The sequence below is a fragment of the Hibiscus syriacus genome, unplaced genomic scaffold (assembly GCF_006381635.1).
Source record: "Hibiscus syriacus cultivar Baekdansim isolate YM2019G1 unplaced genomic scaffold, ASM638163v2 tig00110769_pilon, whole genome shotgun sequence".
NCBI classification, from domain to species: Eukaryota; Viridiplantae; Streptophyta; class Magnoliopsida; order Malvales; family Malvaceae; genus Hibiscus; species Hibiscus syriacus.
In genome coordinates this window covers 172816-198347 of record NW_024062853.1, presented here as the reverse complement: position 1 = coordinate 198347, position 25532 = coordinate 172816, and the positions used below count along the sequence as shown (strand labels likewise).

Genomic DNA, 25532 nt, shown 5'->3' with positions numbered 1-25532 from the left:
ATTAACAATTGTGGTCTGGGGATTAGGAGCCATTAATAGATCATTACATTGATTTGTCTTGAATTAATATGGAGGCTACAGTGGCATCTGTGGTTACTAGCGATGGTTAATAGAGGTGGCATGAATTTGTGAACCCACTCCTCCTGCCATACTCCACATTGCTGGGGTCAAAGCTCCAACCCAAGGGGATGGAATACTAAACATGTGTTCCCCTTTAAAGATGCTTATGGAACACTAGGCATCTCCAAATTCGGATCAGTCTCGTGATTCATGCAAGAGTATATGACAAACAAATTGCATGCAATGCGTAACAATTTTCTTGTGGCTTTTGAGGCAATGGATTCACGCTGATAAAATTCTAGGTCCATCCCTGATTCACAAATCAATAACGATGGAAAAGAGGGTTGACTGCTAGCGCTTATTGCGGTATTTGTAGTATGAGATTGCATGGTTGCACGAAACACGTGGGAAAAATTGGTCCCAGTTTCAGCTCATTGTGCGTTTTTTGTGGCCAAAAGATGCATCAAAAGCCTAGATCCTTGAAGAAAAAAATTCTAATGTTTTAACCACCTAAACTTGCTCATCACAAATACTATAATTTCACACTACAAACTTAGGTCTTCTGTCCCTAATACCAATTGTCAATTATAGTTGATTATAACAAAATTTGATCAACCAAGTGACTGCAACAAGGGCAGGGCCTTCTTTATTGCCTTCTCTCAAAATAATACACAAGTTAGATTTTGCCAATCAATGGTAGCACCATCCTAAATAAAACTCATTTTGCCTTCTATCAAAAAGAATGGGTCGACTAAAAAATATACAAATCACGACCTTCCTAGCATCACATAAACGAGGTAAGGCAAGCATGAAATCAAAAAGCATATGAATTTGTACAAGTCTCACGCCATGATATCCAGTTTCAGTAGGAAAGCCGCTTGTTGGTTCTCCCTCTTGATGGCCCACCTGGAAAGAGCTTCATAATCCATCCTAAGACCCTTTCCACCACCTACAATTACAAAAGGAATCTAAATGTTATTTGATAGCTTGTTTTCATTCGAACACCTAGGTATCCCTCTTGTTATCAAAGTACTTTGTTCAATTTTCACCAATGGTTTGATTATTGACACAAATACAGCATGTATCAATTTTCCCATACGATGGATCCTAGTTCAAGAGTAACTTGGACATTACACCAGAGTAATCATGATCATGCAACAATGTGAGAGAAAGAGAGAGAGAGAGAGAGAGAGTACCTCGTCACCCTCATCAGCATATGAGGTGTTATCATGCATCAATTTAGACTCATATTGTCTGACTGGGATGTGCTCATTTGCCATGCTTTGAGCTGTCAAAAGCTCTAATCTTTGAGTTTGAACTTCAAGCTTCATGGACAATTCATTGTTCAACTCCTTCATTCATCAATAACAATAATTAGGACAAGGTACATCATAATTATAATAAAAAAACATTCAGAAGAACAAACATATAAGAGCACTTGGAAAATGTTCGGGTGCACATAAAAAATAATTATGCAATAGAAGAGAAACAGATAGAGTCAAAGAGAACTTGTGGAATATGATAAAGCTTCCAAATAGCAGGCTCCAACTAAAAGAAGAGAACCTTAAAAAATAAAGTTGTTTTAGAATTCCATTTCACTTGGAGCAGAAAATTTTTCTTTCAGAACTGTCCTATAATAAAAGCCTGATACTTCCTAGCAACAAGAACCAAATCAAACAAAATCTCTAAGAACAGGTTAATTACCTTCAATTTTGAATTTTGAGATAACTCAGATGACAAAGCTTGTGCTAGTTCTTCTTTCTCCAAAGTTAACTGCAAGTAGAAGAATAGTTCCTCAAATCAGCATAACAGGAATAGTGGCCACCAACTTCCAAAAACTTAATTTCTCAATTTGCCGAGTAAAACATATAGCAGCCACAAGAAAATCTGAAACATGTAGCAGAAGATACCTCAGAAATCAGAGAATTAATGTTATGAATCATTCTCATTTGATCAGGAGGAATAGAAACAGAAGGAGCTTCAAATTGTCCATCTTCAGGCAGCAAGCTCAAACTAGAGGCATTATTACTGCTATTCATTTCCCTATCATCAATAGCAGCATCCATGCTTACTGCAAAAGTTCAGAGCATAAAAAATGCATCAGTTAGATAAGGAGCGTGGAAAATAAAAGCTACTAAAAGTGTCCCTATTATAATTGCTTATTGGACTTCTCACATATGCTTTGAAGCACTGGCAGTTTGTAAAATGCAGTTCAAATAAAGATGTTGTTATGGTCTGGCACTGTGCCTTCAGTTTTCCTAAGTGTAAGACTATAAATGATGATACGCCGATTGCCGATATCCATGTGTACTTTGAGGCACTTAACTCATGCCTGACACTTACCGTACAAAAATGAATAGTTTAAGTAACTTATCTACCATTCTCTAGAATCTTCCACAAGATCAAATGCTTCAAATAAAATGTTCCTGATTTTATTTTTGTTTCGAATTTAATATAATAAATTAGAGTTACCAATAAAAGGGTTCTAGAAGAACAAAAGAAACAAAGAAAGTTTTTGCAATGTCATAGACTATAACGAATCAAAAAGTGATTCCTAGAGCAAATTACCTGGACTGGAAACTCAAATTTGGCATTTAAAAGAAATACCCAACATCAGCCGTTGTGCTTTTAACATACACCAGCTCTACATGACTTCAACCTTAAGGCATCAAGGCATACATGAAAACTAGAAATGCCTAGCTTGAAAAATTAAAATAATACTAGACCTAATTTCATTCGCCAAAATCATACTAGAAATCTAGAAAACCAAACCCTCAAGCAAAAAGTTAAACATTATTTTTTTTTTGATAGAAGTTGGAGGTCTCATTAAAAACTCCCTTCGTATTCTTCCACATACTTAGAAGTATGTTGAAGAACAAGGAAGGGAGAAAAGAGTGCCTCATATTTTATTAAATATAATACTAAGTACATGAGGTAACACCAAACCCACATGCGGGAATAAACACCAATACAACCCATATCACCTAGAAATCTTACATCGTCAACCAAAAAGCCCCTAAATCACCTCAAGATGTAAGATAACATAACAAAAAAACCAACAATTACAACCACAAACTTAAAAACGCCTCTGAATACAGCAGCCGAACAATCACAACCCAATTGGAGGATCAAGTTCTAAAGAAATATCGCAATCTTCAGGAACCCAAGAATTAGGTTTGAAGGAAGGATCAACTTCATGCACCAAGATTTTGAATAAATGATCCCCGACCTTCAACTCCAACAACTCATTAATTCTCACTTGAGCGTTTGTGAGTATTTGGATTTTAGCCCGATCAAAAGACGAAGGGAACTCACAACTGTTATCGATTGCTATTAACTTGCCCCACTTAGTAGCTATGTTTTTGAAAGTATCCCAATTCCAAGCGTGAAAAGGAATACCTTCGCAAACTAGCCAAACGCGCCGGCTCTCCACCACAAGGCTCTCAGACCAAGTTTCCACTCTGGAAAACCATTCTGCAAGAGTTTCTAACTTTTCATCCTTCACGCATCTCAACGAATTAGAATCTTCAAAAACCATTAGAACTACATTTCCAGCAGCTCTCATAAGCGTGAAACCCGCTAGTCCTTTGGCTTGTATTTGGTTAGCAAGATTACCAATCTTGATAAAGTTCTTGCACCACCCCACAAGACAGTTAGACAACACATGAAGTTTATCTGCGTCCACAACACCCTCAACTTCACAGTGTTTAATCGTCGGAAAAACTTTCAGCCCCGACTTACTATGAACAACTTTCGAGGACTTTCGCCAGTAAGACTGTCGGGGTTTATGTTTAGCTAAAGAGACTCTAATTTTGTTGCCGTAAATACGATAACCATTCATCTTAGAAATCGATGTCCTTGCTTCTTCAATTGTAGCAAAGCGAATAAACCCAAAACGAACCCCATTCGAGTTTCTTTTTTTGGGAATGAAGGCATCAATAACTTGACCATGTGAGCCAAATATGGATCCAAGTTTCTTCCAATGGATCTTCTCTGGAAGGTTTTCGATAAAAATCGTGTAACAATCCTTTCTGGACCCATTGCGAAAATCTGGTTGGCCTTCTTTCGACCGATTATAAAACCCATTTCTTCTTCTTCCCACCACTTCGGAAAATTTTGCATCGGAATACCCTTTCGAATAGAACTCCTTGGCACCACCATGATCAACATTAGCGACTGGAAGCGTTGGTGTTGCGTGAACAAAGACAACTTTCCGTTCCTATGTTTCCCTTCTTGTGAGCATTTCTTCAAAGGACTGGATGATAGTGGACTTTCACCCGACCTCGCCGAAACTGATCTCGAATTTTGTTGATTTTGGGTTGAAGGAGAGTGTCTGTAAGTGGTGCCGTCGGACTCAACTATCCAACCCGCCTCACGTGCCAAGGCTGCCAAAACATCGTTCTTAGCAGCATTCGGTGGAATAGAGAAGTTACCAAACTGTCTCAATCCGGCCAACAAGCGTCTGGTAAAAACTCTTCTTTGCGGTTTCCGTAACCTTGTCCTCTCCTTTTCATTCTCAATTTTACGATTGTCCTTACCGGAGTAAGATGAAGAGGCTGCACCAGCGGATCCAGATTTCTTGAGAAGACTGCCTCGTGGAACTGCATTTTCCTTCATTTTTAAATCATTAACCCGCTTATTCAACTCTGCCACTAATGCTTTAAGAGCCTTCACTTTCGCTTCTAATTCCTTGGCAGACTCCAGGGGGAAATCACCAGCTGCAACACGGCAGTCTGGTTCAAGCGGGAGATGAGAACTCCTAGACGAAGAAGGAGGAACAATAGGAGGCCTCACGGAGGAAGCAGCCACCGCACCAGCTGAGTCAAACCCTCGAAGTTGGCTGGGTTGAGACGTGGGTTGGGGTTCCATGGTGAATACTCAGCTGTACACCACTGCTCGACACAAGAGAAGACGGGATTAGGTCACGTTTAGGCACTGCGCTGGGTTGAGTGGCGGAGGCGAACTCGGACGGCTGGAGGCTTCGAAAATCTGCAGAGGGCGAGTGTAGATCTGCGACTAAAGACAGCGTTTTTCGCAAATGCAAGACCAGATCTGTATTCACCGTGAGCAGACAACCATCCTAGGAAAAAGCGGCGTCAAACGGTGGTCAGAGTGTGGCGGCGGACGGCTGACGGCGGCGGCAGACGGCGGGCGGCGGCAGCGGCCAGCAGGCAACAGACGAATGAGACAACACTTTTAAATTTAAAAACACCTGGGCCCTAGAGAGAAGCGGGAACTTCTCTCACTAGATATTATAATCCTTCCGCTCTGGAGCTTAATAGATCTTAAAAGTTAAACATTATAGACCCAGGAGAAAGGATTTTGTTTCTATATCAATAAGCTTCAATAAATATATTCAACTTGCGAGGGTAGGCACTATTAAGTAAATATTCACCTTTGCACAAGATTGACTCTGGTCAATAACATGTTTACAATTGGGAATAAGCTTAGGGGTCTCTTCCATACCTAACTGGATTTTGGTTCAGTAAAATAACATTTGGCTATTTACTTATGTATCAACATGGCTGCAAAGCGATAACACTACCTAGATCCTCTGTTGAAGTCGACATATCCTTCTTACTAGCAGGATTCTTAGTAACATCAATAGACTTTCCACTGGCAGAAGTTTTTCGTAGCTTAGATTGGAGTACCTTCTTCTCTGAGTTAAATGAATCAGAAAATTAAATAGCAAACATAGGGTTATATAAAAACAAATATAAAATCTTAGATATAAATAAATACTATAAAAACAAACACGTCTGATATTTATCATACTAACCTTCTTGAAGAGCTTCAATAGTTGATTGAAAATCCTGACGCTCTTTCTCTAGGCTTGACATTTTCTTTCTGCAAGATTCAGAAGGAATACGATGTGCAATAACTACTAGAGAACTTGCTGAAAATATATTGAAAGACTAATTCAAATTGAAGAAACAAAACCCAAAAATTTCCCAGGGTTAAAGTACTAAAACTCAAATGTTATTAATTCACAAAAACACAAAGGAAATTACTAACTACAAACCATCTCCTCCAAACCCAAATTCTTTCTTCTATTCCTTTCTGTTTCTTTATTTCTGATAAGTAACAGGCAGAAAAATGTTTTCATCCATGTTGCATTTGACAAAAAAAAATTACATGGCATAAAACAGATGTTTAACACCCAAAAACAAATCAGTTTGTATGTAAAGTACTTAATAGAACACAATCTAACCAAATCATGCTCTGAGTTAGTATAACATACAGCATCATGAGATCTTAACTTCTTAAGTGAACATAAAATTGACTTAATACATTCAATTGTACTCTATATGTAATGTTTACTTAACATGAAAATTTTAGCTTTTTTTTCTCTTTTTTTCTCGTATTTTATTTTTCTTTTTGTATAAAATATCATGAAGACTTAATAGTACAACTTTAATTGGATAATTATTTCATAGACAATCTAACCACTGGTCTAGTAACTGCAACAACGCCCCTCTTTGATTCTATACTAAAGAAATATGCATGAACATTATACTTTTGATTGTAGAAGGCAGATGGCATATACAATGGGAGAAACCAAGGAAAATAAATAAGAAAGATCCCAAACCCTTAACATAGAGAAACTGGAGCATACTTGAAAGAATAAATTTCAGCCTGTGAGTTCTCCAATTGCCTCTCCAACTTTAGCTCATTGGACCTTAATCTAAGTGCCTAAAAAAAGGATAGAAAAAAATTTTAATCTGACAGATACAAAAAGAGATACATTAAACAGAAGATGTCGAGAATATCTAAATTAAATATTAGGATTGTTAACTAGATATTTTATTATGTTAGTTATTAGATAGGATCAGTTTTAATCAGATAGAATCAGTTTATATTCTGTTAGTTATTAGATAGGATCAGTTTTATTCTGTTGCTAATTTTATGCATCTTTTTATGTAAAGTTGTTACATTGTAAACTCTATTTAAGTCAGCCATATTCGGCAGAAATAAATATGATTTATTCGGAACAAGTTTTTCCGACTTTATGGTATCAGGAGCCAAAATGGCCAAACCCTATGATGATACCTCTGGTATAGACTCTATGAGTTCTACTCGCTCACCCTCAATCACCCTAAACACTGAATCCTTCCAAAACATATCCATCACTTCTCACAAGTTGAATGGAAATAATTTCTTACAGTGGTCACAATCTGTAAAACTGTTTATTCGTGGCCGTGGAAAATTCGGCTATCTCTCAGCTATCACTATGAAACCTGCCGAAGAAGATGAAGAATCTGAAAGATGGGAGGCAGAAAACTCGATGATTATGTCTTGGCTCATAAATTTCATGGATCCGAGTGTAGGGAGAACTTATCTCTTCCTACCTACTGCTCATGACATTTGGAATGCTGTGAACGAGACCTATACTGATCTCGGGAACCCAGGACAATGGTTTGAGCTAAAAACTCGGTTATGGAGGCTAAAACAAGGAGAAAAAACTGCCACTCAATACTACACCGACCTCAAGACATTGTGGAAAGAGGTTGACATGTTCAGCGACTACGAATGGAGTTGTGCTAAGGACAGGGCTCTATTCCAGAAGATGGTGAAAAAAGAACGCGTCTTCAAATTCCTTGTCGGCCTTAACAAGGAATTGGATGAAGTCAGAGGGCGCATTCTGGGTCGTGAACCACTGCCAAGCACAAGAGAAGTCTTCTCTGAAGTCAGACGAGAGGAGAACCGGCGGACAGTCATGCTTGGAGGCCACTCACCAAATGCCACCTACTCTTCTGCCTTGTTCTCGGGTCAGCCACCACGTCGCAACGATCGTCAGAACGACAAAGATCGACCAATCTGCGAGCACTGCAACAAACCGGGACACACTAAAACCAAGTGTTGGAAGCTACACAGGAAGCCAGCCGAGAATTTTTCAGCCAATCGTAATTCTGCAAAGGGATTCCATGCCTCATCTGAAGATGCTTCTAAAGAGCTGAAACCTGCCTCAGAACCGTCTGCCTTCAGCAAAGAACAACTAGAGCAATTGTATCAACTAATGAGTTCTCATTCCATATCCAACACTCCTAACCCATCATCTTTTATTGCCTCTTCATCATTAGCCCAGAAAGGTACATATCCTACAGCTTTCATAGCCGGTTCTAAATCCAACCCTTGGATCATAGATTCAGGGGCAACAGATCACATGACCGGTAGTTCCTCCATAATCTCATCTTATTTTCTTTTATCTGGTAATCTGAAAGTAAAAATTGATGATGGTTCCCTAACCTCTACAGCTGGAAAAGGCTCTATCATTATTTCTCCATCTCTCACATTACTAAATGTCCTACATGTCCCAAAGCTCTCTTGCAATCTCATCTCTGTTAATCGTATTATTCATGACTGCAAATGCATTGTTACAATAACATTTGCTGGATTTGAATTTCAGGACCCTTGTTCGGGGAAGATGATTGGCAGTGCTAAGGAGGTTGATGGACTCTATCACTTGGTCACGGAAAATCCTTCAGATAAACAAGTTCAGAAACCAAGATGCTTTACTACCTTGTCTTGTGAGAATGAAATAATGTTGTGGCATTATATGTTAGGCCATCCTAGTTTTAATTACTTGAAATATTTGTTTCCAAAACATCATAGATCTGTTTATCCTTCTTTAAAGTATATGCCATCAAAACCTTTTTCTCTTGTGCATAGTGATATTTAGGGCCCTTCACGAGTAAAAACAGCCTCATGATCTAGATGGTTCATCACATTCATTGATGATCACACTAGAGTCACGTGGATTTATTTACTAAAAGAAAAATCTGAGGCAGCAAGTGTTTTCAAAAAATTTCACTCACTGGTCAATACTCAGTTTCAAGCAAATATTCAAGTTCTTAGAACCGATAATAGCCGAGAATATTTTAATGCAATCTTAGGTGATTTTTTGAAACAAAAAGAAATTATTCATCACAGTTCTTGCGTTGATACTCCCCAACAAAATGGAGTTGCTGAAAGAAAAAATAGACATTTATTAGAGGTGGCTAGGGCTTTACTGTTTGCTATGAATGTTCCTAATCGTTTTTAGAATGAAACACTCTTAACAGTGTCTTATTTGATAAATCAAATGCCTACAAAAGTTCTTAATTATATCACTCCTTTGCAAGCTCTAAAGAATATGTTTCCTGAAAATAGATCTTTCACTGATTTAACACCTAAAATTTTTGATTGCATTGCTTTTGTTCATATACACGGCCAAAATAGAGGAAAACTTGATCCCCGAGCACATAAATGCATATTTCTAGGTTTTTCACCAACACAAAAAGGGTATAAATGCTTTGATTCTAAATCTGGGAAGTATTATGTGAGTATGGATGTCACGTTTTTTGAAAAATAACCTTATTTTGACAAAAACTCTCTTCCGGGGGAGAATGATTTTGAAATGAGTTTTTGGGAACAAACATCCTTGCCAAAATTGGTCGTAAATAGCTCAGTGGAACCAATTCATATTTCTGTAACTAATCCTAGGATTTCACAACCTATAAATTCACAATCTCGTGATACTCAGGTAGAAACCAACTTGGAAACACCTACTGAACTTCGTGTTTATTCTAGAAGGATGACTCGACCAAGTAATGTTCCACCGGCCCCCAAGGTATGCCAACCATCGGACTCGATTATGGTCCAAGGTACGACTCTCTTTCTTCTCCAAATTTAGAGCCTTCTACAGAATTCTTTGAACCCATAGCCTTGCGCAAAGGTGTCAGATCATGTACCACAAAACATCCAACATCCAATTTCGTGTCTTATCATAAACTCTCTCCAGATGTCAAAGCTTTTTCCACTAGGATTATGGATGATGAACTACCTAAGTCGATACATGAAGCTCTAGAGGTTCCGAGATGGAGAGAGGCAGTTTTTGAGGAGTTAAAGGCCCTGAAGAAGAATGACACGTAGGATCTAACTCCTTTACCTGAGGGGAAACGATCTGTAGGCAGCAAGTGGGTGTTCACCATCAAATACCATACAGATGGCTCAGTCGAGAGATACAAAGCAAGACTCGTAGCACGAGGCTTCACTCAGACATATAACCTTGACTACGAGGAAACCTTCACTCCTGTGGCCAAACTAAAAACCGTACATGTCCTACTCTCACTAGACGCCAATCTGGATTGGACTCTCAGACAGTTTGATGTGAAGAATGAGTTCCTAAACGGTGAGCTAGTGGAAGAGGTGTTTATGGAAGTTCCTCCAGGCTTTGATGAATTGAAGAAGGATGGCATGGTCTGCAAGCTAAAGAAATCCATATATGGATTGAAACAATCTCCGAGAGCCTGGTTCGAGAGATTCACGAGAGCTGTGAAACAACATGGTTACACTCAGGCCCAGTCCGATCATACTATGTTCAAAAAACAAATAATGGTAAAATTGTTATTTTAATTGTGTATGTAGATGACATAGTTATGACAGGAGATGACACAGTAGAGTTGGAGTCGTTGAAGAACTTATCCAACCAGTTTGAAGTCAAGGATCTAGGACAACTCAAATATTTCCTTGGAATGGAGGTGGCTAGATCCTCAAAAGGTATAATTATCTCGCAAAGGAAATATGTCCTCGATATCTTGAAAGAGACCGGATTACTCGGATGTAAACCAGTGGCGACTCCTATTGATCCGAATCAAAAACTCGAAAAAGAAGATGGTGCTGAGCCTGTGGACAAGAATCAGTATCAGAAGATGGTGGGGAAACTGATTTATTTGGCTCATACGAGACCAGATATTGCATTTGCTGTGAGCTTGGTTAGTCAGTTTATGCATTGTCCCTCAGAAAAACACTCCAAGGATGTTTATTGGATTCTTCAATACTTGAAAGGGAGTCCGGGTAAAGGAATCATGTTTTCGAAGAATGGAAGTCGAAGAGTGGAGATCTTCACTGATGCGGATTGGGGCGGAAGTTCTACAGACAGAAGATCTACCACCGGTTATTGCTCCTTTGTCTGGGGCAACTTAGTTACTTGGAGGAGCAAGAAGCAACCAGTTGTCTCTAGAAGCAGTGCGGAGGCCGAGTTCAGAGCCATGGCGCAAGGAGTATGTGAGCTGTTATGGCTTAGGAGAATCTTGGAGGAGCTGAAGGTTGAAGGAGATAAACCGATGAAGTTGTATTGCGACAACAAATCGGCAATCAGTATTGCTCAGAATCCTGTACAGCATGACATGGCCAAACATGTCGAAATAGATCGACATTTCATCAAGGAGAGGCTGGAAAATGGCGATATCTGCATACCGTTTGTTCCATCATCAGAGCAACTCGTCGATGTTCTCACCAAAGGACTGTTTACTACGGTGCTCGAAGGATTTCTGTCCAAGCTAGGAATGATCGATATCTATTCTCCAACTTGAGGGGGGTGTCGAGAATATCTAAATTAAATATTAGGATTGTTAACTAGATATTTTATTATGTTAGTTATTAGATAGGATCAGTTTTAATTAGATAGAATCAGTTTTTATTCTGTTAGTTATTAGATAGGATCAGTTTTAATTAGATAGAATCATTTTTATTTTGTTGCTAATTTTATGCATCTTTTTATGTAAAGTTGTTACATTGTAAACTCTATTTAAGTCAGCCATATTCGGCAGAAATAAATATGATTTATTCGGAACAAGTTTTTCCGACTTTAGAAGATAATGCAAATTCTAATAGTATCATCACCTAAAACAAGCAAATTAACAAGATCAAATACAACAAAAAAAAATAAAGACATGCTCAAGTTAAACTAGCACTTTGAAACCTTTGACTTCATTACATGCCGAAAATGCAATGCATATTGCAGATATGGCAATTTGCCTATCTAGCAGCATTATTATCTAGAGGGGAAGAAAATTTATAATGAATAGAACGATATTAGAAAAGGAAGAAAACCTTTGCCCACCAAAATAATTTCTTACCTTCTCTTCCAATCCAATGACTTCAGAAGCCAATATATTGGCACGTTCATCGGCTGCATTACATTCCAGTTGTGCATTTGCATATTCCATTTTGAAAGTCTGAAGCTCTGCCTGCAAATATCAAACATCAGACCTAATTAGAAAAGAGCAAAAGGACACTGTAATAAAATGTCAAAAACATTTTAAAATATGATTTCTTACATCTTAAATCACTCCCCCGCCCATTCAGACATCTTAAAACAAAGACAAGAAAAATTCAAATCGGCCCACATACAGCATAACAGTTTACAGTGCACATATCTGAGCTGATCCTATGCAAGATTTTTTGGCAACCAAAGAAAACCGTAGCAAATAAAGGACTCACTGAACTATACACTGCATGGGCAGATTGGTAACACCAAACTGCACATTGTACCATCTGCTTATTTACCCTGTTAAGATAAAACATATAATGGTATAATGCTTTATATCATCATATACTCAACCATCATCTAAACAATGAGGTAGAATCCAAACAATTGATAACCTCTATATTAGTGAATCATTTTTATATGTCAAAAATACAACAGCTATTTTTCAAAATCATAAAAAAACAACAACAAAAACTTCCCCTTCTAGTGAAGGATAATGCCAATCAAATTGTTATAAATACCTATAAATCTCAAATTCCTTAAGCCAAAAACCAAAATTCTCAGAAAAAAATTCCCCTGCCTAAGCTGAACCCTGATTTTTTTATCATGTATTGAAGGAGTGAACATATAATGGTGAATGAATCTCTTAAAGTTCAGTGCTCCTTGTACTGCAGTTTGTGGTTAATAGATATAAATAATATTGGTTTGGATATTTTCGGATAAAATTATATCAAAGCAGAAACAAGGGCAAAATCCATGTGCACAAATGAAACACGTCATGCAGATACCCCCTGCATCAGCTATCTGATACAAAAGAACATGCAGTCGGGCAAGATACAATTATTCCCATTTACGACTAGAGTCGCTACCAGTACCCTAAATAAAACAAAATACTAACCAATTGGGCCTTGATTTCTTCCTGTAACTTCTCCATGTCATGTTTGACCTGATTGACAACGCTTCTCTGGAGAGAGAAAATGTCAATACACAATAAAGAGATTTTAAAAGGATCAGAATAGTAATTGGAAGAAGAAAACAAGATTAAGTGGATTTCAGGATTTCATTAAAAAAAATACAATGAAAACCAATGAAGATTGGAAAACAAGCAAAAGGCTTGTGAACATAGATTCATTGTCAATATTATTCAAGATATTTAATCTCTTTATAAACATGCAGAAACGTTTTAAAAATTACAATTGCTTTTCCTCTCTCCAACAATGCTCAATTTTGGCAACCTATCATCCACAAAAAGTTTAAACCAAAAAAGCAAGGAAAAGCAGATTAAGTTATCAGTACATAACCCATTCATTTGGGGAAAGGGATCTTAAAATAAACTTCTAGGACAAATAATATATTTGATTTCATGTTGGTCATATAATATAATCATAGTCACAATGATATGTTTTAATCAATATCCTTTACAAAAGGTAAAAGGGGATTGGCCAAACCAACTCATTGTTTTTATATTCTAGTAATTGACGGAACAACAAATAGAGTAGGCAGTACAAGTACTTTTGCAGGACAAAGTATATAATATGCAGGGGAAGTGGCATCTCTTTATCTATTATTGTTTTATTTTATGTAATGTTTTTTTTAGTAATTTATTATATATTTCTTTGATTATATAAAATTTATATTTATACATACGTTAAAACACTGAAAATAGAATATTTATGTTTATAAATACGTAAACGGTAACAGTTAAGTAGATTCAGATAACCTAAACATATGGCATTTGACCACTGTCATTGACCATGACATTCTAGTGATTCTGCAATTATTATTTTTGGAAACAAACCTGCTGATTATAACTATCTGTCAATGATGAATTTTCAGCCGCTAAAGATTCAGCAAATGTACGTGACGCCTCAAGAGATCGTTGCAGAGAAAATTTTTCCTGGGTCAAATCTTCAATATGCTACAAAATAAGAGTAAATAGTTAATAAATTTCAAACAAGATATCTGGGAAGAAGTCGGTAAACAAAACCAATGTGGTGAACCACAAAGAAAAACTATAATATAGTTTTCTACATTATAATGTATGTGTGCTTGTGTGTGTATATGAAACTTCAAAACATGGGAGGAAGTTTTCTCTCGATGGCTAGAAATCTTTTAACAGTCATTACAGTTTGTTCACCTCCAAGATATTAAAATGTATTAGGCTTCAAAACTGAAACATTGAATTATAACTAAACTCCACAAGAATTTATTCTTCCTTGCCTCTTGATAAACAAACTTACCAATCCCCAACCTAACAACATCTGACTCCAGCATGTGCACCTCACAGAAACACAAGGCATTGACCAATAAGTATGCAGTTATACTTGTCCATTATGTTGTCATAAGGGAATGATAAATTGAAAAAGGAACCAGCCTTATCCTAAACTAAGATCTAAGCTTCCTACCAAGATTTGTCCCCTCTGAGAGCAGCATTGTACAATAAAGCTTATTATCCTAGTAAACTAGAGTCATTTTTCCTTTTATATTCAATAGATCACAAACCTTTCTTCTCCAGAATAATTCATGTCTAAAAATTAACATCTACATAAATCCCTGGATGGTATGAGAAACAATTGTTTCAATCATTGAAAAGGTTTCAGTAAAAGACATAAGCTAGTATAAGTTTCATATACATAATGGAATGTCAAATTGAGTCGGAAGAGATAAAAGCTAGTAAGCCTATGATGACATATTTCTAAGACATCAAAAAGTTCACTTCAAGAAATGTTTATTCATGTTCTTAGGGAACCTAGTCTTGCAGGCAATATAGTTAACAAGCTGGAAGAATAAATGAGAATCATTAAAAAGCTGTTAATTGTGGCAACTATAGTAAGCTTAAAAGTAAAAGAAAATAATGTCTACCTGCTCCAAAGCAGAGAAATCCTCGTTCTGTTTGGTTGAGTAGAACTCATGCTTCTTCTCTGAGATATTCTCATTCAGCCTTAGCAGGTCGCCATCATTATTAGCAGGAATTGAAAAGTGACCAGGATACTCAGTGGCACTAGGAAAATCATTGGACCTTTCTACGGAGAAAGTTCTCATAGTTTCACTCTCCGTTGATGGTCTATCAAAAGGCGATGATCCTACTGCACTGATGCTGTTAAATTGGAAACTATGGGAGGAAAATGCATCCTTTGTAAGTTGATTGTGTTGAGAAAGAAAACCAGAAGAACCTTTGGATACATTAAGTGAATCAAGGAAAGATGGACGGTATTTTGTATAACTAGTATCATTTATGACTAACTGTTGTGGTATGTGACTTTTGGAGCTTCTGGTATCAAAACTGAACTCTAAAGATCCAGATGTCCATGCCGATGGACCAAGCTCGCTTGGAAAACCACTGGATGAACTGCTAAATTTTCTCTCTCCAAGTTCAGAAATCATAGGTTCCCTATATTCTGCATTGCCCTGTAAGTTCTGCCCAACTTCAAGGGCATATCCTCTCGTGATCAAGGTAGATTGAGTAGAGTCTATAATTAAACCACAAAACACACAATACTGCATCAGATACTTAGCAAAAGAAAACCATGAAGACATAGATAAATAAAAATTCTGGTCATTTTAGTTCATAAACAAGCATAAGCACAATGAGAATTCATAAATTCAAAATTACATTCATAGAAAGAAGATAGTACAAAGCTATTACCTAGCAAGCTGACTTCACTGGCCTTACTTTGCAGTGAATTCTGCGGATATATTTTAGTAACAAAATCTTCAGATGAAATTGGAGTTACAACTGCAGCAATCTTCAAAGAAATATCATCATCTTTTGACTTGGTACCTTGAAAGCCATTACTCAAAGGTTGTGTCTGCAGCCTATCTTTAAACAGAAGTCCACCATTCCATGAAGCGCCGTAATTCTCATTTTCTTGACCTTTTGAATATGCATGCACTTCAGACGACGAATTATTATCATTAGCTAAAACAGATGGGATATCATGTGTGTTATTCAAGTAAGCTTGCTGACTTTCATCTGAAACTTTAGTTGTTTTACTGCTTTCATTAATTATCTTTGGATAAGGACCGGCTCCATTAGATGTAGCAGCACCATTTAAGTCAATGACTCGAATATTTTCAGTTTCTAATTTATTCTTATCATTTAAGATAACATCTGAAGAATGAGTATGGGTGATCGATGCTGCCTTCTTGACTCTCTCAGCTGCCTTTTCTTTCGAAATTCCTCAAGCTGTAAAAGGAGGTAAGAAATGTAACTGCCCATCATAAGCACTGTCAAAAAAAATATCTACATGTTTTTGAATTTCCATTCATGAAAATTATGCAACTGAAACTTTTATTGGAGGACATAAATCCAGAGTTATAATTATACGAAACCCAATCAACCAATAGTATTATTTAGGAGAATATTAACTCATCAAATAAGAGAAAAGAATACAACTCTAGAAGGGGATATCTTATTTGCTTTTAGGTTTTATCACTGAACCAATCAAAAGAAGAGTTCTAAACAACCAACAGTAGTACAACCAAACACAAATTAATAATGGCATTAAAACACATCATTTGGGAACAAATGCATAACATCAACTTCAAACTGCCTCTCTATCAGTTACACAACTGAGATACACTCCTGTTTTGAAATCGTAGTTCTTAAGTTTCAAACAAGTATTCTTGCTTTAGTATAGTGCCCGAAATCCCAAATGCAGCTTCTGCTTTTTTCTATCTTGTACAAAAATCCTAGCGTTGCTCTCCATCCAATGTAATGACATAATTCTCAACGCTAATTTTAATGATATAACTTGAAGCATTAACTCTCTCTTCTTTTTCAAACTTCCAAAGGTATAAAAGCAGTTAAACTTTCCAAGGGTGTAATCTACCAAGATAGCTAATGTCATACAACCTCAATTCCGGTAGAAAGGTCCTAAAACAACAGTGACTATATACGCCTAAACTCAAAAAGCAAGCTTATTTATATATGGATTGAGTATAATAGAAATTAGCTAGAACAATCTGCATTGCACAAGTAAGAACCATTTTAAAAAATTACAAAACTGAATCCTAAAATAGTAAAAGTTAAATGATCAAATCGAAATCACAGAAACCATTAATTTTAAAAAAAGGAAAAATAAGAAATAAAACGTACCCGACGCTTCCCGGCTTCTAAGTGCTCTTGTTTCCGCGAACTAGGCAAGACCTGAGCCGACGCCATATAAAAAAAACCGAAATTTTTTGTCAATCTAATTCTAACCCCGATTTCTCACTCATTAAGTCACAAAATAAATGCCAATCGGCGGACAAAGAGAGCTGAAATTATCGAAATCTCTAGTTCACCACAAAGAATCCTCAAGCAACATCCTCTAACACCCAAGAATAGAGATTTCAAGCAGATCGATAAACACGAGATGCGATAATTAGGCGAGAGAGAGAGAGAGAATTTGTAAGGTTAAGCTTGAATAAGAAGATTCTGATAATAAAAACCAAAAAAAAACCCAAAAACTTGTAACGAAGTATCGGATCTGAGAAAGGAGAGGTGGAAGCGTGAATGTATCTCTCCAATTTTGAGATTCTTTTTTTTTTCTTTTGAAAATTATATATATGGTAATCGATAACTAATTAAAATTTTACCTTTTTTACTTAAATATAGCTAAAAATAAACATTAAAATAACAGTTATCCTTTATGTTAAACTACACTAATGTTCGAGTATATTTTAGTTTTCATCCCTAAATTTTAAAAATAATAAATTAATTATTAACGTTATTAAATTATAACAAATAGACCATTCATCATTATTACGATAATACGTTAATTTATTTTTTGGCCTCAATTGACCGTGCTCATTACTCAAAATTCACATTTTTTTCTTTTCATCTTTAATCTCTTTATATATCTCTTACTTGTCTCTCTAGAATTATTGTATGAATGATTGCACTCACTTTTTTCATCTATAGACTCATTGAAGATATGTTTCCCCCTCACGTTACTGATATTTGAGTCAGGATTAAAGGATTCACTCTCTATGTATCTCCCTTCTTTCAAGCCAAATAGAACCATGAAAGGTGTTGGCTAGGGGTGTAAACGAGTCGAGTCGAGCTCGAGTATCGCTGAGCTCGACTCGACTCGAAAACTCTGAAATACAGTTCGACTCGACTCGAAAACTCGCGAGCTTAAAATTTTTAAGCTCGACTCGAACTCAAAATCCTGAATTGAAGCTCGTGAGCAGCTCGAAAAGGCTCGAAATGAAGAAGAAAAAAAATCTTAAACTTAACTAGATTGAAGCCTCAAAATCAAACTCGAACCTGAACCTTAAATATATGAAAGTCTTATTGTATTTTTTAAAAAAATCAACACATAAATGTTAATATTATTAATAATTTATTTTTTTTAAAAAAAATAAAATCTTAATATATTATATTTTCAAGCTGCTCACGAGCTTTTCGAGTCGAGTATCAAGTAGCTCGTTTCGGCTCGTTAAGAATTCGAGTCGAGTTCGAGCTCGAGTCGAGTCCATTCGATCCGAGTATTTATCGAGCCTTGACAGAGTCGATCTCGAGTAGCTCGCGATCTGTCTCATCTCATTTACAGCCCTAGTGTTGGCTTAAGATTTTTTTAAAAAAAAACATGTTTTAAATTTGGTTAAGAATAAAAAACAGAATTACATTAATAACATTGTAATTTAGGTTGGAGTTACCTTGAATTAAGTATCAACTCCATGTAGTTGAAGAAAACATCAATCATTGCTTCTTCGATTCGTACAATAATTCAATTTCAACCTTCAAATATTACCATTCCAAAACTCCTTCAAAAGCATAGAATCTAAAGGTATATTTAATTTCAATACCTTTTACAAGATAAATGTAAATTACTTTTTTTTTAACGAAAAACAAAAACCAGCTTTCTTTTCCTCTTACCGTCTTTGTTTCTTGTGTGGTCATTAGTTAGAAAGAAGTATATTCGTTTTTTTATTGTTTCTCAAATTATAATCATATTTAAATTTTTAACTATTTTTATATTCACGACGTTTTGATTTTATCCTCTTTTAGCTTGCTTCTCTCGTCAAGCTATGGGGTTGTCCCCAAAAAATAAAGGTGGTTGCCTCCCCAACGTGGATTTGCAACTCTTTTTTGCATGATAAATATTAGAATTATGATCCAATTTTTTTTCAGAACGATCCATATGTAAGGCTTGCGGTTCGGAGCAGTATAATCTGTTTACAACTATAATTCTTCTGTCACCTTTAAGTTGATCAAGAAAGGAAATTCAATTAGAGTAGGATTCAGTTTCTTTTGTTTCCTATCCCTATAAATAGAAACTAGGGGAATAGGATTTTGTGTGTTATGTTGTAACAAATCTTGTATTTTTTTATAGTGAAAATTTTCTCTTTTACCTGTTGTTTTTAATTTTTGGATTTCCACGTAAATATTGGTGTTTTTTTATTTTTTTTCAATCGTATTTATTTGTCGCTAATCGTTCCCATAATTACAACAATAAAAAATCAAACCGATTCTCGTACAAAAGCTAGCGAATAGGAGCAATATTTCCCTCAGCTGTGAATTCTTACACCATATATGATTTGCAGATAAGTATCAAGAATAGAAGGAAAAGGTGATGGAGAGAAGTAATGAAAACAATAGTGCAAAAGGAAACAAGGGAAAAGACAAAAATGAAATGGGAATAGCTGTGGTTACTGTTGCATTGGGTTCTTAGCCATTTTCGAGATATATATATAAGCTTTGGGCATTCATGGCTCAAATTCTTGATGCAGATCTTGTGGAAACGGAACGGTGGAGGTACACTTGTCTAAATCAAAAAATTATTCAAGTTCTCTAATTTCATCCGGACAATGAGTTTAGAAAACAAAAGCCAAAGGTGTTAACTAAGGAACCTGAATTGCCACAAAAGGTTTAAAAAAAGTTGCATTGTATTCTTGTATGTTACATTTCTTTTTGTTCAAATTGTATGACAGAGAAATATCAAGAATATGGCATGATAATTCACTATTTCGATTGTAGTTTCTATGTTTATGTCTCATATCTCAATTCACCAGACTTATCCATTGCCCAAAAGGAAATGAAGTTCTCATCAATAGGTATTAATACAAATTATTACTTAAATAGATAAAAAAGGAAATAGACTCCCTGGAGCGAACTAAGGATGAAGAAGTCGAGAAATTAAAGATCCACAACATCGATTTCGACTTCCAAATTATTTTACGAATCAAAGAAGCAAAGGTTGATGTTTCCTCCAACTGCATGGAGTTGATACTCAAGATAACTCGAACTCAGACTACATTGTTATTATATAACTCTGTTCTCGATTTTCCAACCAAATTTAAAGCATGTTTTAACTAATTCACGAGAGAAGAGAAGCAAAATTTGCGGGAAATGAAGTGTTAAAGCCAACACCTTTCATGGTTCTATTTAGATTGGAAGAAGGGAGAGTGCATCCTTACTCAAACATCAGTAACGTGAAGGGGGAAACATATCTTCAATGAGTTTAGAGACGAAAGAAGCGACTGCAAACATTCATATAATGTTTTATCTTCTTTCCGAAGGTAAAATCATTTTTCTCTCTCTTATTTTGATTAAAATTTTCATTCAAGTCATACCTATCTATTAAATTTACAATTCTCTGAGTTTGTTTTTGTCGATGACCATCATATTGTAGTATGGTTTGTTTGATGCACTTACTGTTTCATGATCTTTAATAGTAATTTTAGCCTCTTTCTTCTCTTTCCTTTTCATTTTTTAAAAGCAAAACTATCATGATTTTGTTTGTGGACGTGTACTAGAATTCATGAAACAGTTTAATGATGTATTACTTGGTGTTTGGTTGAAATCTGAATACTTATTTTTTTTAATCCATTAATGGTAACTATTTAGTGGGTGTTTGACGGTGACCAATAGCAAAATTGACGGTGATGAGTGATAACTGATCATGAGAATTTAGATAAATTTAGAGTCAATTTTATTCTTTAACTAAAGTTTAAAGGTCAAATCAACATTTTATGTAAAAATTAAGGGCAAAATTGATATTTTATCTGAAATTTAAAGATTAAGTTAAAATTTAACCATTTAATAACAAGTCATATATGCAAAGTAAGAGAGTTAACGCTCCAATGATCAGAATTAAACAAACTGAAAACAAAAAAAATAACCAAAATGTAACTTTTCAAAATCAGTGATTAAGATAAGACAGGCCAAAAACAAAAGGGATAGCCAGTGTAATTTATCCTCGAGTTATAAATTTCGTCCCCAGGATTGCACGCACATTGCATGATTGCACATGCTTTCTATCGTTTCCTCTCCTCAGTTCTTCGAATCTCCACAATAAACCAAAAGAAAAAGAAAAGAAAAACCCAATCCGACAAAATAAAAACACCCCCATTGAACAAAGCTTTTCACTGTTTTGTATGGAGACTGAAGAAAAGCTTCGGAGTGATGTAGGTGAGGAGGGAGGGGAAAGTAGGTTGAAGAAGAAAAGGAAGACAGAGAAAGTAAATGACTCAGAGGATCGGAAAGAAGAACTGCCAAATGAAGAAGAAAAAGAAGAGGTCGTAGAAAGGGATCCACTGGAGATTTTCGGTCGGGACATAATGGTGATGATATTAAGAAATCTTGACGCACGCAGCATGGCACTATCTCTCCTTGTTACACGTGCTTGGCATTGTGTTGCTTCCAGTGATAGCCTGTGGAGCTAAAAGGTTTGCTTCCAATTTTCCCCTCGAATTTTGATTGGGTTTTTGTTTTTGTGTGTTGGGTATTTAGTTATGTTGTAGAATTTGCCATGTTTATTGAATTTTAGGATTTGGGTTTTATTATAGTATCCGCTAATTAGAATATTTGTTGTTTTCTTTGAGATGGTTGGACTAAAACATGCTTGTTTCTTGGTTGTACGTTTACTCCTTTTTTTTTTACATTGTTTCTTTCTTTAGCTACAATTTGAGTATTTAGCTTTGAGAACTCTTTATAATCTTGGTATGATCATTCTTTTCGGTCATGCTTATTTGGTTATTCCACATCTTAAGGCAATCGACCTTCACCGTTTCTCTTATTCATTTCAAAGGTACTATCATTCACTGCTCTGTGCACACCTTTAGTTACAGTTTTCGTGTTATTTATTCCATTTTTTTAGTTATAAGGGGAAAAAGGGTAAAGAACAGAAAGCTTTTTTGATCTCATTTGTTGAACTCAAACTTTTGGTTCGAGTTCAGATTTCTGGTGCTTTTTGAATCATACAATGTAGTTAAAGGAACTAAAACATTCAAGGGGTTTCGCCAAAACTTACTAGCAGATAGAGAAGTACTCATCAGTTAAGACACTGAACATTTAAAAGTTTATTAGTGTTATAAAGAGAATGAAATGCAGGGTTTTGTGCAAGTTATACACAATGGGTGAGAACATTGTCAATATTTTGTTGGATGTGATTGATTGATCCCAGGAGCACAGAGCAATGGAGAAAATTTGTGATTTTTTTCCAAATGCACAACAAATGATGATGTCTGTGTAATAAAATTTCAATATTAGGCATGCCATAATATTCTTGCAAAGTACCTGGAATTTTGAAGTTACTAACATGGTTTACTTCTATAGCAAATTGAGTTGATATGGATCTTAAAAACTGATGTCTAGCAGCATGGAATGGGGTCTGACAGATTGAATTTCTTTGAATCTGGATAACATTTCTGGTACATTCACATTGTAGAAATGACTTGTTACTTTGAATCTGCTTTTGAGCATTGCTCACATCTGGTTGGAGAATGATAGAATAGATGGAGAAGGTCTACTAATGCTTGAGGTACTGTAAATAGAGTCAAATTAAATATGCTAATAAAACTTTTAGGACCTTCAAGCACATTAATCATTTGTGCATGAGAAGATTAACCTAAAGAAACCAAAAATCAGAAATCCTCTTTTTTGAGTGTTGTATAGCCTTGTTAATGATTAATAAGGTTATTTCTCAAGCAACACAAAAGGAGAGTGCATCTTTAAAAAATTGGGAGTATATTGACTAATGCTTAAGAGAAGCCTAAAGTAGTAGGCTACCTGCATTGCATAGCTATAGCGGAAGGTACAAGCTACTTCAAATGGATTATGATGCCTTGAGAATGAGATGGCTGAGAGATTAGAACTTAAGGATGATATATAGGTCCTCATGCCTTTGGATTTACCCTTACAATCTTTAACAGCGTGCTAGCTGTTTTTTTTTTCATTTGTTAGTTGATAACAGTTATGTGCTAAGACTTTCACTGACTTGAAATGCCATCCTTACATCAATTTAGCTTCTTGGCTCACTACTTGTCCAAAGCAGTGTATCATATGAAAGATTTCTCATTGAGCTTTATTGTTTTAGTATGATTTGTATCCTATTCTTTCAATTTTTTAAATTTACTTTTGCTGGTTAGGCATGATTGTTGCAGTGGTGAAGCACCCTGACATCTTTTTTTAATCTATTGGGGAATGTGGCAATTTTGATTGAAGGAAATCTTTCAGAACTAATTTACAACTTTCTTTGCTTTCTTAGTGTGAAGAATTGTGGCATGGGAAGGCACACATTCCTTGTGCATCCCAAGTCTGAGGACTATCGAAGCTGGCTGCTTATTCGATATCTATCATGGATGGAAAACGTGTTACTAAAACTCATATTCTCAAGTAGAATTGAACATCACAGATGCTTTCATACATTTTTTTTTAATAGTGCTTTCACACATAAAGATAAGCATGCATAGACATTTGCTTAATTACTGAACCATTGTGCTTCAGGTTATATGGTCACTGATTTTATTTTATTATTCATTTTCAGTCCCCAGTCAATCTGATTTTATTTTTATTATCCTTTTATCAAGCTCGTATCATGAAGGATGATCTATGTGATCATGTCTGGAAATTTCATTTTAACAAGGTATGTGTTACTTGTAATTTCAACAAGTCAGAACACGCTCCAGAAATGCATTGCTGGTGGATAGTTTGAATACCTGAAGTTATGAAAAGAATTTACTTTCACTTGGTCTGTCATTATGATGCTACTGCTTTCAATTCTCGTAATATTTTGTTGCCAAGGGCTAATTGAAAGACCTTTACCGATTTCATGCCATCACCAAAGGACCATCTCTCAGTTGACAAAATTCCTGCTAAGTTTGTGGATCTCATTACCTATATTATTTCCATATTATAATCTGCATGAGAACCAAAGAATCCTTTCTCATCGCATGATCAACTCTTGCCAAAATTCATTTTGCTGTCAGGCGGCTCCAGAGTATTGGCGAAATCTTGATCCATATTGGAAGGGGACTGGTCCTCTGATGCGCCGCTACTTCCACCCATATGGAAGCCAAACAGCAGGTGCTGATGACAAGGTGTGGGGTGGACATGGATGCTGTTATTCTATTGTAACTAGCATCATAGGTGACGGAATGATCAGGGAGCATTATGTTAGGATAAACAGATGGCCCCGACTCTTCTTTTCGAGAAATCAGGACTGGAGCTGGGAAATGTCTAACTGCCTTTACTGTTACACCAGCATTCCTGACGCGGATAAGCAAGGCGGAACAGGGCCCTTATTCTTACCTTCTGTACATATCACCCCTGAAGCATTTGGTAAGTAATTTTGAATGCACCATATCCATATTTCTTTATTTTGCAAGAGTGCTCTTTGTTTCAAGGTATTTGCTTCTTTCCTTGAATGGGTAAACGTTACCATCCTGTAAAAAATAAATCATTAGAGTTCTATAAAAGCTACTTGAAAGGATCTTAAGTTTGGTTTTGTTAGATTCCAATCTTTGAATGATTTTCAAGCTAAATGGTACATGGCTTTCTGAGAGCTTTGGTGGAACATGATCATACTGGAGGAGAGTTCCATGGCTTATATTGGACAAAACTGATATGCTTATTCATCTATGGATTACTCTTAGCACACATTTCTAATAGAAACGTGTGATTTGTCAATTTAAGTGTAATATTATTTTAGATGTATTCAAATAAGGACCTTGATCACACTTGACTCTGATTTGTAGTTCAAAAAGAGATGAATATTGGTGTGTTTTAATTAAAACACGTGATAGATAATTTAGATATAACTTTAAAAGACAAATACAAACATAATTTGAAATTTGATATAAGAAATTTGAAAACTTGTTATTTGACTACATTCGAAACAATGGTTGATCCTGCATTTGATAATTTTTAAACGTTAGTACTTTATTTGTACACCTTTAAAGAAGTTTACCCTGATCAATTTAAAAGATTTAACATTGAAGTGAATAAATTCTAGTAAAATTTACCCCCGATTTTAGAATTTAACAAGCAAAGACCAAGCGAACCATTAATCCGCATATTCTAATATTAACCTAACACATGTATTTGTTGTATGATAAAAATCGCAAACATTATCTACATTTCAGATGAATTTTTTTTATCAAATTCCAAAATTTAAAAAAATCTAAAAGGATATTTATAACCAAAATTTTACAACTAATACAGCATGTTAAA

At 35.7% G+C, this 25532-nt stretch overlaps 2 protein-coding genes across 2 annotated transcripts; one reads left to right on the top strand and one right to left on the bottom strand.

The window, feature by feature from the left end:
* Window positions 1-671: 671 nt before the first annotated feature.
* Window positions 672-16272, bottom strand: LOC120139679 (protein BLISTER-like). Its single transcript, XM_039154838.1, has 12 exons — window positions 15738-16272; window positions 14954-15561; window positions 13890-14009; window positions 12990-13055; window positions 11961-12071; window positions 6677-6753; window positions 5840-5907; window positions 5606-5719; window positions 1971-2131; window positions 1765-1833; window positions 1257-1412; window positions 672-1009 (listed from the first exon to the last, which is right to left on the bottom strand). The coding sequence occupies exons 2-12, from the start codon at window positions 15473-15475 to the stop codon at window positions 923-925; spliced, it is 1551 nt and encodes a 516-aa protein (XP_039010769.1). The 5' UTR covers window positions 15476-15561; window positions 15738-16272; the 3' UTR covers window positions 672-922.
* Window positions 16273-21346: 5074 nt separating this feature from the next.
* LOC120139681 lies at window positions 21347-24655 on the top strand. The gene is made up of 4 exons (XM_039154840.1): window positions 21347-21748; window positions 23569-23674; window positions 23891-23946; window positions 24290-24655. Exons 2-4 carry the CDS (start codon window positions 23659-23661, stop codon window positions 24647-24649), a joined length of 432 nt encoding a protein of 143 aa, XP_039010771.1. The 5' UTR covers window positions 21347-21748; window positions 23569-23658; the 3' UTR covers window positions 24650-24655.
* Window positions 24656-25532: the final 877 nt, after the last annotated feature.